Raw genomic sequence first — 12,623 nt, 5'->3', positions numbered from 1 at the left:
GAAGAAGAAGGAGACAAGAAGAGGAAGATAGAAAGTATATATTTTTTTTTTCAAGACAGATTTTTTTTTATGACTTCGGGTAACCCGAAATTACCCGAATCCGAAGACACCCGATCCGAACCCGACCCGATATTAGAAAATACCCGATCGGGTTTTTTATCTCTACATCCGAAAATCCGAAAACCCGAACATCCGAACCCGAATCCGATCGGATACCTGAATGTCCAGGCCTATAGTTGATTATGAAATGACGCATAATGAGACTGGTTTTAGAAATGTTTGAAAAATATCGTTCCTGATTAGAAGGATCTAGTTTTTGTGTTTGATCGTGCTTAATTATTTGCAACCGCACTTTCAAAAAAATTATCCAGTTGTTCATCATGGGACTACTTTCCATTTGTAAAAAGACCTGAAAACATGTTTCAGAGGTTCTTCATTTATTCCAGTTCTTTTGATTTTTTTGTTAACTGAAATCTTTGATGGTAGCAAGCGGATAATATCTTTGGCAAGCGGATATTAGGAAATAATCACAAACTTATTATCCTTCTGATCGGTACAACAACATGACATCAAACCTAGCTGAATCTATTAACTCCATGTTGAAAGAAACCCGCGAGTATCCACTTGACCATGAGAAATCACAAACCTTAGAGCTCTCTAGGTTTTGCTTGGTTTTAGGTCTCGGTTACTAGTACTTTGCAAACTCATAGAGTGTATTAATTTTGCAATTTTCCTTGTATATTGGCTATAATAACATATTGCCATTCGTTGGAGCAAAATATTCACGAACAATCGCAATATATTTTTGATGTAGACAATGTCCTCTCATACTAGCTGGTTTAAGCCATCCAACTAATATAATGTTGTCGGAAAAAGAAAAAAAAGCACTGCAAAATATCCACGGTTCTCGACTGTATTTCTCATGATTATTTTTTATTAATAATATTATGTAATGATGATTTTTATTCATATGAGTTACGTTCCCGTGAAAGCGGTGATCTTGGCTGCACTCATGTTTCAAATGATAGGTCTCGGGACCAGCCCTAGAGAGTAATGAAAGATGATTAAAACTTATTGGATATATTATTATCATGTTACATTGGAAAAAAAGAAAGTAATATATGCCTCATAATAGACTCTACCACCATATTTACATAATAATGATATATATCTGTTGTGCATATATACATCTAAATGGATATGCTGTTGGGAATACCACGGCCAGTGACTCCATGTGGTGAAGTAGGGAGAAGTAGTTCATAAGGAGGCATCCCAGCACCTGTTCTGTTCTTGAGTTTTTTATCCTTGTTTCTCTTGTTGATCGTCTTCTCTATCTCCACAAGTTCTTCCGAGAACTTGTTAAAATACTTAACCACTTCTTCATCTTGGAACCAATGTCTCTGCACTTCTCCTAGCTCGATCAAATACTCTTCGTCTGCGGAATGTGTCGAGAGCGTTTCTTGGACCGCCATCACTTTGGTTGCTTGGAGCTGTGTTGGTAGAGAGCTTAGGAAGCTATACTGAGGGTTTCGCATGAACATTTCGTAGTCCGGATCAGTTTCGTGGGGTATAAGTTTCCTCAACAGGGTAGGTCGGTTTGGGACATACCCTCCGAACGGGTACTGCCCGAAGTTAATGGCTGCGTGTTGACCCGAGGCGATCCATATCATGTTGGTTAGGATTTGGGACAAGTCTTGTGTTGTATTGAGTTTGGGCCACCAAGGCTCGTCTTTCTTGTCGTAGTGACCTTTGTTCTTGATCTCATCCCACCAAGCTTGGAGCTCAAGGTCAGAGGTTATGGCTTTGTGGTCAGAGTAGAAGTGTTTCACATAGGATTCAACTAGGTCCTTGATGGCCTTCCATATCAAAAGACCATCTGCTGCATATGGATAATCTTCTATCACAAGCTTCACGCCACATTCTTCTGATGAATCCTCCTCTGCCATTCCCCTGTAAGTGATACTAGACCGTGTTAAAGAGACATATAATAATGAGTGTTTTGTTGTTAAGCAAAGTCAAAAGAGCTTTAACCTCCGAACAAGATCAGCAGGAAGTCCTTCCATGTCAAACCGCCACATATTCTTGTATGCAGCGGAGCTAAGTTCCATTGCGTATTTTGCGGGAGTGAAGCAACTTTCGATAATTCCTCCTCCGTTGATTAAGCTTTTACGTGCACGCGCATTGATTTCTAGCGTGTAGCGCATGTGAGGGTGAAGCAGCTTGTAAACCGGATGCATTGTACTCAACTGTCTGTTAGTAGCAATGATGTAAGGCTCCATGGATGCATGAGTCCTTAGCCTAAGAGAGTTGCAAAAAAAATTATATACTGTTAAATACATAAATAGAGACTACAAATTAAGCTAAAGTAACTTAACATACCAGTGGTTCACAAGTTGGTGAACACCAGCATCATTTGAGCAGACATGAGCTTTGGCTAGTTTCCAAATCCAATGAGTAGTAGCGTCATGACCGTGAGTATAAACAAACTTGTTCTCGGATTCGGCTGAGGGAGGTAGGGAGAGCTCTATGGCCAATGGCCGCAGGGCTCCGTTCTTTGAATAATAGAAGATAGTTCTTGAAGCATATGTCTTTCTTGGATCTTCTTTGATGGAGTTTATCTTCTCTACAAATGGCAAGAGCATGTCATGGTAATCCACAAGAAACAATCTCTTCTCTTCAAGCGCCTGCATTAGTAAAAGATCAACAAGATGAGAAAGATTGTACCTCAATCAGAAAAAAATGTACACTTGTCACACTAGCTAATAACCTTTTCTATGGTTGTTCCGTAGTGTTCAACTTCTCGAGCTATGACTTCTTCTGTAAGAGCAGATTCTTGAGGTCCATATAGAGCCGGGTCAAGATTGCTTCGAATCGGTAGCTCCTGCCATAACAATTACAAAAGTATCAGAACTATCATAGGAACTTCTTGAATTTGAAATGGTGAAATGAAACACACCTTCAGTAGCTCAATGTTAACAGGGTTGACACCAGCAAGAGCTTGACGTCCAAATTCATTGTCTCTTAGCCACGCAAACCTGTCCCCTGAAAACAACACATAACAGAGGAATCCCATGTGTTATATATATTTCAATAAAATGATACTACTCTGAATGAGACCATATCATAGACAAAAAACTTACATTTTATAACGGCTGGAGTGTCATATTTTAGCAGTGTCTCTGTAACGTTGAGGATCCCATTCATAAAACCACCAATATAGCCGCCAAAGCCTGTGTCTTTTGGCTCGGTATGTCCCAAGACAGTGTTAGATTTATATAAATTGTCGATATCAGAGAAGCATGTGAAGGGAATGTCTAAGTTGGACAATGCTGCTGCAATAGATGGCACAAGGTTGTGAAAGAGAGCCTTAAATCTCCCAGCTCTAAAGGTATCTCTCTTGATTTCCTCGAAAACTTCGTCTCTTGGAACATAAAACTCTTCCTTCTCTTTCCCTCTGCTCTCACACGGTGGATCTGAGAATGATTTCACCAAGTCAAGAACCAAAACTAGATGAACCATAAGTATTTAGAGTGAGTTATAAAGAGATCATTACCGTTTGAAGCAAGAGGCCGGCCAGTCCTGCAGCGCCTTGGATAAGGCGTCTCTGGAACTCCAAGAACAGGCCTAATTCGTTCTTTTTTACGTGGATCTCCCAAATCATTGTAAACATCATAATCATAAACCCTCTCATGAGGCTTTCTCTCGCCTTTACCGTCACCACGTACACTGACCAAGTCCTTTTCCCGTAGCTCTTTGATCCCATCCGGAGTATGTAAAGGTAGGCATGGCTATGAAACAATATATAGGTTCCCACTTGTTAGCAAAAAATACATTTCAATGATCAAAAGACAAAAGAAGAAGGAAGATTTCTTACTTGACTTCTGAAGATAATCCTAGCTTGAGGATTATCATTCCTAGAATGAATCCAAGTGTTTCCAGGGAAGAGAATGGTCTCACCGGAATCACGGATCAGTATCTCTGACAAGCAAACTTCAGTGGAAAGGAGATTGGTGACAAGAATGGCACCAGGTTTACCAAAGTCAAACGGGACTGTAAAGTCAGCTGTGAATTCAAGGCATCTCGGATCTTTCACAGCCTTTGGGAGTCCAAGCACCGGTGTTTCTAAACTCCTAAGACCTTTACCAGTTTCTGCAATGTACCAAGAATACTACAACCCGGATGAAAATTTTGGCAATCTAAGAAAAATAATAATTCAAAAAGGTGGATAGCAAAATAACTCAGATCTATTCCATTTATTATTTGATCGTACAAAAATGTATAGAGATCACACACATCATTACAACAAATCAACAATGACCAAACTTGTTCCAGCAGAACATTGACAGCAAATGAGAGGACAAATTTGAATTAAGATTGGCCGATGGGTCTTTAATATATCATTAATTTGTTTTAGTTAAAACTGAAATATCATTAAATTATGCACGACTAAAAAAATAGCTGTCATCTTGAGTCTAACCAAAAATAATAAAAAAGATCAGATACGATCCAAGGAAACAAAAGAAATGCTAGCAAGAATCAAAAAAGCTACTTTTGAAGGCTAGTAATAATCCAAAAAAATGGTCAGAGAGAAACAAACAAGAAACGAATAAATTTGGTAACTTTAACTCAAAATCTTTAAGCGTTTTGGATTTGTTTTCTAGTCCAAAATAATTTTATCAAAAAGCTATAAAAGGAAACTCCAGAAATATAGTAAGTAAGTATTATAGAAAACGAACCAGGATCGATTTCTTCACTGACAAGCTGAATCAACATCCCTTGGCCGATGGCTTTCATGAAAAGCTCTAATTGATGTTCAAATCTTTCTGTAAGCTTCTCTTTCATCTTCTTCCTGATCTTTACAACGGCCGTGACCGTCTTTGATCCCGTATACTTAGATCTTTGTTGCCATGGAAACGGAGAAGAACTTATAAGTTGTGTGTTTGTACTTTTTTTGCCGTCTTCTTGATCCACCGCTTTTTCTTCTCGGCTGATCACAGCTCGAACCTGTCTTCTTGAAAGAGAAACTCGGTGTGTTCGCCTCTGTGTGATAGCGGGAAACGCCAGAGATCTCACTAGGCTGGCGCCGTGGAAGTTCGTCTTCACCAGAGATGCTATGAACATTTTTGTTTTTAAAATTTTATTTTGTTTCTTTGTTTGGATTTTTGTAGAGTGAAGAGAGAGAGAGAGAGAGATGATAAATAAGGCAAACGTGAGATGATGCTCGTGGACCTCGTGCTAGAGGACTGAGACGACCTAAAGCGGTGCGTTTTGGGTTTATTTTCAGACAGGAAATTTGTGTAGTTTTGACCGTGAGAGTGTTGTGTCAGTCACTTTCACACCGGTTGTGTACTTACTTGTCACGCGTGTAATAACGCGTGAGTATCAAATCAGACTCCAAAAACCAAGTGGTGTGCTTAAGTTTACTTCTGTATTTTACTAATTTCTTTTAATTGGAAGTTTTTGAGATATTTATAGTTAAAGACGCGATGAGTTTTTTGTTCTTGTCAACGCTATAAAACACATAAGATAGTACTTTTTTTTTTGGGTGTTATGAACATGTCTTTCGAGCTTACGTCTTAAAAAATTGTCGAGATTACGTCTTTCATAAATGACTGACTATTGAGAAGGCACACATAGGATAGTGGAGCACTCATCGCATATGACATCCAAAACAATCATGGTAATATACTATCTCCTCTAGTTTTACATTCTTGATTCATCTTAACTCATATTATATTAATATATCCTTTAAGGATTGTATGCATTTATCACAATTAAACAAAAGCTGCAAAAAAAGAAGAAGAAGAAGAGGTAGAAATAGAGACTTGTAGTAAAAGATTCGAAGAAGTATTAAGCACATGCAACGAAATAAACAAATTATTAAACTTGGCGATTTTCTTGGACCGCCATCCTCAAATTTCTCATTTTAACTTTTCGAATAAATACTTAAGAGGATAAGACAATATGTTAAGTCAATTAATAATACAAGTCTATCTCTCTCTCTCTTTTTTTTTCTTTTCATTCTATATGTTCTTTTCTTTTTTTTTTTTTTGTTAAAATACTTCTTTATTGATAAGCTTGTTATAGTATAAACTAATGTTCCAAACCTTTTGGTCTTTCATTAGTTACATAATTAAATCATATATTACAGCATATCCATTTAAATTATTACAGCTTGTCCGAAATATGAATCAGTTCGAGGAACCGTGTGAACAGGTCAATTGTGGCCGAACCGTACGTACTTATATGTATGAACAAAGACGATGACCGAGAGATGCATATTATTATAATTGCCAATTGCCAACTGCCAACTGCCAAGTTATACCAACTAAACTAATGCTTTTTCTGCAATATACTAAAATTAAATCATTTCTATATACTAAATGAAGAAGAAGAAATCAAAATAGGGATTACATACATAAAATATGTTCCTCGTGGACAAAGTTTCGTATCGCCGAATCGTATAATCTGAACACTAAACTATATTTAAGATTCAATAAAATATATACTAAGAATGTCTAATGTCTATCGTCATGTGTGCGGATGCACATCCAAGTTATGTTTTTTCCCAAGCATGATCTTCACGTAGTGTCCAGCTAAGATCTTTGTATTTGTATATATCTCTATATACTATTATTCTATAAGAATCCAAATCATATATAAAAAGATTAAAAGAATCTGCAAAATAATTTTCTCTCATTTTAAAATCATTAGACATTTGGAAATTTAATTTTGCAATGTTCTTGATTCACCAAACCTTTTTTTTTTACTTGTATTTGTAATTGCATATAATTTTTCTTTAAATTAAGTAAAAACTCAAAATATCTAATACTAGTTTGAAGTGGAGGTAATATTAAATACTCAACTTTTTTTTTTTTGTCTTTTTGATATCAATTCATGATGTTAGGTTAAGAGTCTATTTCAAATCGTCTAATCATGTCCCTTTTCATGAAAGCAAATTGCATTATCGATACAAATACTACTAAATTTTGTGCATATATGCCGGGGACACGATGGCACCCGCACAACTGGGATTAAGGTTCACAGTGAAATGATATAGGTTCGTAAATTACGGTCACTAGTTCAACATGTTTTTGGTATATAGTAGGAGAAGTGGTATATTTTGTAAAATGATATAGGACCATGAAATTTAGTGAAATGAGTTTTAAATGACTCCAATAGCATGAAGAAGATCTTGAAACAAGATGGTGACACGCACTATAATAGAGGAGGAGAAGATAACAATCACATAAGAGCTCAGAACAATAACTCTCTGTAGATGTCTTCTAGAAATTGCTTCTGTAATGATGTAAATGCTTTTACCCCACAAGAATCAGGGAAGTCCACTACTGGCTTCATGCCATCAAGAAACTAAGAAAGAGACATCACCTTAATGTTCTATAGTGGATCTGGATCCTCTAGTCTGGCAACATTACTTCTTAAACTCACTATACTTGGTCATCTATTCACCACATCCCTTTGCCAATTAATATCTGCTTCTCTCATTACCTTTTGTTTGTTTGGTTTTTCAGAGAAGCTAATGTTGCAAATGAACATAAGAGATGTGGGTTATGGGTATATGCTTGTTATAGTGCTTTAGGTGTCTCACTTTAGCAAGCAAAGCCTATATATATAATGCGATAAAGCAACTGAAATTTCAGCTACCTTAAAAGAGGAAATAGTTCCGGGAGAGAGGGACTGAATCAGCTGGGGCACACGTAAGGACCTCGCCGTTTGCTGTGACAACGTATGTCTCTGGGTCCACGGTAATGTCCGGAAGCGCATCATTCAGCTTCATGTCGAGTTTTGTGAGCTGCCTCACGTTGGAGACTGCTACAACCCTCTTATTGAGTCCATATACTTCTTTTACCCCGTTCCTCAAGGCAGCCTAGGATACGTAAGAATAAAGAAACTATACTTATGTTAACTGATCCACAAATCAATTTGAGAAAGAGAGGAAAAATCCATACCTTGCTGACAAATGCAACAGAGTTTTCACTTCCGGCCTTTCCAAATGATCCAAACATAGGTCTTGATGTGACCTACCGTCGTAAAATAAAGCAAAGAGTGTTATAGTTCTGATCAACCAGATAAACTTAAGAGACGTGTTGTTTACGATAACATGTCCAGAAACTAGTAGTCAGTGATGAGTACCGGCTCAGGAGTGGGTATGCTCGCATTTGCATCGCCCATATTAGCCCAGGATATATTGCCACCTTTAATTATTATTTCTGGTTTTGCTCCAAAGAAAGCCGGCGTCCATATAACGAGGTCAGCCAGCTTCTTCTCCTGCAGAGAATGAAATTTTACAATCAAGTAAACAAAAACATTGACCCTAATTGATTACAGACTTCCACTATTTAGCCAAAGTAAGATTACAAACACTACTGCTAGCTCTCTCATCCATAAAGAATCTCATTAGTGAACGCAGGAAATAAACTGTGTATAATAAAAGATGGTTCACACTGTTTTGGCATGTATTGGATGACAGAACTAAAAACTTGCAACATGAAAAGAAATCTGTATAGTAACGGTATAAGATGTGTGTGAGTTGAAGATAAGCATACATACCTCAACAGAGCCAATTAAGCCAGAAAACCCATTGGCTATAGCTGGATTTATAGTGTACTTTGCAATGTATCTCTTTATTCTCGCATTATCATCATCAGCTGTATTAGGATCAGTGGCACCCCTCTGAGCCTTCATCTTGTCAGCAGTCTGCCAAGTTCTGCTTATTACCTGCAAAACAGAATTCTCCCATAATAAGTTTTCCGCTAAACAGAATCTAGCAAAGAGTGACAAAAGCTCTTTTGAGAACCTTCGAGTTTCAAGTATTGATTTCACAAAATGTTTATGGTTTAGAGGAATGAACCTCTCCAATGCGACCCATTGCTTGTGAGTCAGAAGAGATAATGCTAATTGCTCCCATATCATGCAATATGTCCTCTGCTGCTATTGTTTCAGCTCTTATCCTTGATTCAGCAAAAGCTACATCTTCTGGGATATTCTTGTCAAGGTGATGGCAAACCATCTGCTTGTGTTTGCATATGAGGTTATTAACAAGACAAAAATAAAGTAATTCACCCTTAGTCATATACTTCCTTTTAAATTCTCATACCAGCATGTCAAGATGTTCATCTACAGTATTTTTGGTATATGGCCGTGTTGGGTTGGTTGATGATGGGAGTACGTTTTTTACTCCACAAACTCTGATGATATCTGGCGCATGTCCACCACCAGCACCTTCGCTGTCCAGCAGAATTTAACAAAAGTAGCACTTAAATATTTGCTTCAAATATAGGCAGTGAGTCAGTGACCTTACTTTGATATAGTAGTAACTCATAAAGTTTTATCAGCTAACTGAACTTCATACCTACCAAGCATATGAGGAATTGGAGCAACGAATTTAAGATACCGAACATAACTAAAATTAAGAAGAGGTGAGATGAACCTGTGGTATGTATGTATCGTTCTCCCTCGAAATGCATCGATTGTGTGCTCCACAAAACCCGATTCATTTAAGGTATCAGTATGAATGTTCACCTGTCAAATACGAACAATTGAGTTCATTAGAGAAACTTTCAAATTTGTTCCCTTAAAAGAGGATGTCAGGGAAAAGCGCAGACTTGAATATCATATTCTTCCGCAACTGCCAAACAATTGTCTATTGCAGCAGGTGTAGTTCCCCAGTCTTCATGCAGCTTCAATCCCATTGCTCCAGCCTCCACTATATGACGAAGCTCTAACGGTTTAGATGTATTTCCCTAACAACAATACATTTGCTAATCGTAAGAGTTCTAGTCAGCTATTGGTGTATCTGGTGAAACAAGATGATTACATGGATGCAAATCATTGTCAAGAAGAAACATATCCCACCTTCCCTGTAAACCCGAAGTTTAGTGGCAGGCTATCCGTGGACTGCAGCATTAACTTCATATCGAATGGAGAAGGGGTGCAGGTAGTAGCACGTGTACCATAAGCAGGCCCTGTTCCTCCTCCAACCATAGTTGTAATGCCTGCATATAATTACGAGTTAGAGGCAAGTGATCTAAAAGACTTGCAAGCTTATGCTTTCTCTCCATACATGACTATAGTTAATCTAGACAACATGAAACAAGTATATGCAGTCAGGCTACTCTACTCACCGCTTGACACTGCTTCGTATACTAATTGAGGACATATGAAATGCACATGACAATCAATAGCTCCAGCAGTTACAATCATTCCTTCTCCAGCAATAACCTCAGTCTTGTTCTAAGAAAAAAAAACAAGAGGAGGTAAGTAGCCCAAAAGGCCAAAATGGTAACTACAGTGCTTATATAGTGTATCAAATTACCCCAATAAGCATATTGCTCTGCACACCATGCATGGTATCTGGATTGCCTGCTTTTCCAAGACCGACAATATGACCATTTCTAATGCCAATGTCTGCCTTATATATTCCTGTATAATCAATTATCACACTATTGGTAATGACAGTATCCAAAGAAAGAGCTTCAGATTGCTCTATTCCTTGACCCATGCCTTCTCTTAGAACTTTCCCCCCTCCAAATACACATTCATCTCCATAAACAGTATAATCTTTTTCGATTCTTGCGTACAAGTTGGTATCACCTAGCCGAAGCTTGTCACCAGTGGTAGGACCATACATATTTGCATACTTTTCACGAGTAATTGTAGTTGTAAATCTAGAATCTTCCCCTGCTATCCCCTCACTGCAAAGAGATCATTAAAACTTGATTTTGTTGGATATGGAAGTAAGGTGACCATGGTAAAACTCAATCTTGGAACATACAAAATCCAAAATAAATAGGACTTACCTAGCATTAGCATCTTCCAGGTGCCTAAAGCCTCCCCTCTCCAAGGTTTCCATCACAACTGGCCAATTGACATCATCAACCGGACCGTCAACAATTCCATTCCCTCCCCTTATCACTTTGTTTCCACCAATATTCACAAGTACAACACTCTTTCTTTCTCCTGGCTACGAAAAGCATAACAATTTTCACTGACAGGACTAAGAGGTTCATTCCTTAGTAATGAAAAACAACAAAAGATATCACATTAACAGAATGAGTAAAATATGGCAACAGCAGAGAATCCCTCAAGATGATGCTATTCAACCTTTTTAAAAAATATTTTAAAGGTTTTCTAGTGTTACTATTCCTTTCTCCAAATATCAGTTCCAGCACAAAAACCATCTAGATAGATGAGATACAGAAGAGTTTTCTAAATGAGGCCAAATCCAAAGGTGTATGAGCAATGAAACAAGAGACAGAGATAATCAGAAAATCCAAACCTCAAATCGAACAGCGGTTCCAGCTGGTATGTTTAAACGCATACCAAGAGCTCTACGTCTGTCAAACACCAACAATGGATTCACTTCAATGAAATGGTAGTGACTTCCAACCTGAAAAAGAGACTCTGAAAAATTGAATATTGAATTCTATCTCCATCCATATAAAACGAATGAGAATTGAAATATAAAGTCTTGCAGTAAAACAGAAACACAGAAGAAGCAAGATATGGCAAATTTACACACCTGAACTGGTCTGTCTCCAGTGTTGACGACGTTGAGAACTACTGCTTTCCTTCCATGATTTATTATTATACTTCCATCTCCATATATTATATCTCCAGGAATTACATCCTCATGAGCTTCTGGAAATTTATCCAATGAAGGGACTGCGAAACGAACAAGCCAATATATCATATCATAAGTAACCTACATTAACAATATTAATACTTTCACAAACTGGCATCAATGTAATCTCACATGAAACATTCTAAGCAAAGTATTACAAACAAAACAAAACAAAAAAGAAAAGAAGTTAGTACGTGTGTAGAATATGCAACGAACCTGGAAGGAAAGATCCATGTAAAGCTAGTTCAAGGTTGCCGTTTTCAGACGAGATCGGTTCATGAACCGTGACTAACTTTGTACCATCACGAAACGTCCCTTCAACCTACATATACAACACACCTAAACTAGTTACTATATGATAACTTGACACACCAAAAATAGCAATGAACATAAAAAAGCATTTTGAACATTTTGAAAAACTAAAAGAAAATCAACAGAGTTAATGAAAAAAACCCACCTGAACCGTATAGAGAAGATGTACAACAGCAGGAAGAACCTGTCTCCTGTTACAAAACACGAAAAAAAAATCAATAGTATTCAAAGTTATAAATCAAACAAACCAAATAACACAACAAATGGAGCAACAATATAATATACCTTACCTTCCTAATAGTTGTCTACCAATATCCATAAGCTCCGCCACGCTTTTCTCACCATCACGAATAAACTCAAGAATCTACAACAACAACCGTGAAAACAGTAAACTATGGAACATCTATATTGTTACTTGGTATAAGAACTATGAATTCAGAAAAAATATTGGGAAAAAGGGAAAAAAAAAACAAAAATGAAACAAAAATGAATCAATCTCAAATGTACACTTAGCAGAGTACCTGAGTAGCAATGAGTGCTACAGATTCAGTGTAATTGAGCCTAATGCCACGAGCAAGACGCTTCTGTGCAAGGAAACCTGCTTGATGAAGCTCTAACTTCTCAATCTCTCTCGGCAACAACTTCATCTCTCAATCCCCCCCCCCCC

The 12,623-nt window shown here is 37.5% G+C and overlaps 2 protein-coding genes across 2 annotated transcripts; both read right to left on the bottom strand.

The window, feature by feature from the left end:
- Window positions 1,055-5,223, bottom strand: LOC104750555 (lipoxygenase 6, chloroplastic-like). Its single transcript, XM_010472365.2, has 9 exons — window positions 4,737-5,223; window positions 3,875-4,149; window positions 3,554-3,788; window positions 3,141-3,473; window positions 2,957-3,042; window positions 2,768-2,881; window positions 2,380-2,684; window positions 2,032-2,298; window positions 1,055-1,950 (listed from the first exon to the last, which is right to left on the bottom strand). Exons 1-9 carry the CDS (start codon window positions 5,119-5,121, stop codon window positions 1,191-1,193), a joined length of 2,760 nt encoding a protein of 919 aa, XP_010470667.1. The 5' UTR covers window positions 5,122-5,223; the 3' UTR covers window positions 1,055-1,190.
- Window positions 7,150-12,623, bottom strand: LOC104750554 (urease-like). Its single transcript, XM_010472364.2, has 18 exons — window positions 12,478-12,623; window positions 12,247-12,320; window positions 12,102-12,147; window positions 11,861-11,966; window positions 11,543-11,685; window positions 11,300-11,410; window positions 10,821-10,984; window positions 10,337-10,715; window positions 10,146-10,254; window positions 9,877-10,016; window positions 9,627-9,764; window positions 9,452-9,543; window positions 9,119-9,248; window positions 8,873-9,031; window positions 8,572-8,739; window positions 8,155-8,289; window positions 7,971-8,042; window positions 7,150-7,888 (listed from the first exon to the last, which is right to left on the bottom strand). Exons 1-18 carry the CDS (start codon window positions 12,601-12,603, stop codon window positions 7,667-7,669), a joined length of 2,514 nt encoding a protein of 837 aa, XP_010470666.1. The 5' UTR covers window positions 12,604-12,623; the 3' UTR covers window positions 7,150-7,666.

Source organism: Camelina sativa, chromosome 16, assembly GCF_000633955.1.
Source record: "Camelina sativa cultivar DH55 chromosome 16, Cs, whole genome shotgun sequence".
NCBI lineage: Eukaryota > Viridiplantae > Streptophyta > Magnoliopsida > Brassicales > Brassicaceae > Camelina > Camelina sativa.
The sequence above is the reverse complement of the archived record's forward strand: the minus strand, read 5'-3'. Positions and strand labels throughout refer to the sequence as shown.

Bases quoted from the DNA above. Each gene is read 5' to 3' on its own strand.
- LOC104750555 (XM_010472365.2), bottom strand. From the start codon at position 5,121: ATGTTCATAGCATCTCTGGTGAAGACGAACTTCCACGGCGCCAGCCTA. The intron at 3,474-3,553 runs GTAATGATCTCT...AATCATTCTCAG, and splicing joins CCGGCCTCTTGCTTCAAACG to ATCCACCGTGTGAGAGCAGA. The intron at 2,299-2,379 runs GTATGTTAAGTT...CAACTCTCTTAG, and splicing joins CACCAACTTGTGAACCACTG to GCTAAGGACTCATGCATCCA.
- LOC104750554 (XM_010472364.2), bottom strand. From the start codon at position 12,603: ATGAAGTTGTTGCCGAGAGAGATTGAGAAGTTAGAGCTTCATCAAGCA. The intron at 8,740-8,872 runs GTTCATTCCTCT...TCTGTTTTGCAG, and splicing joins CAATGGGTCGCATTGGAGAG to GTAATAAGCAGAACTTGGCA. The intron at 8,290-8,571 runs GTATGTATGCTT...CATTCTCTGCAG, and splicing joins GCTTAATTGGCTCTGTTGAG to GAGAAGAAGCTGGCTGACCT.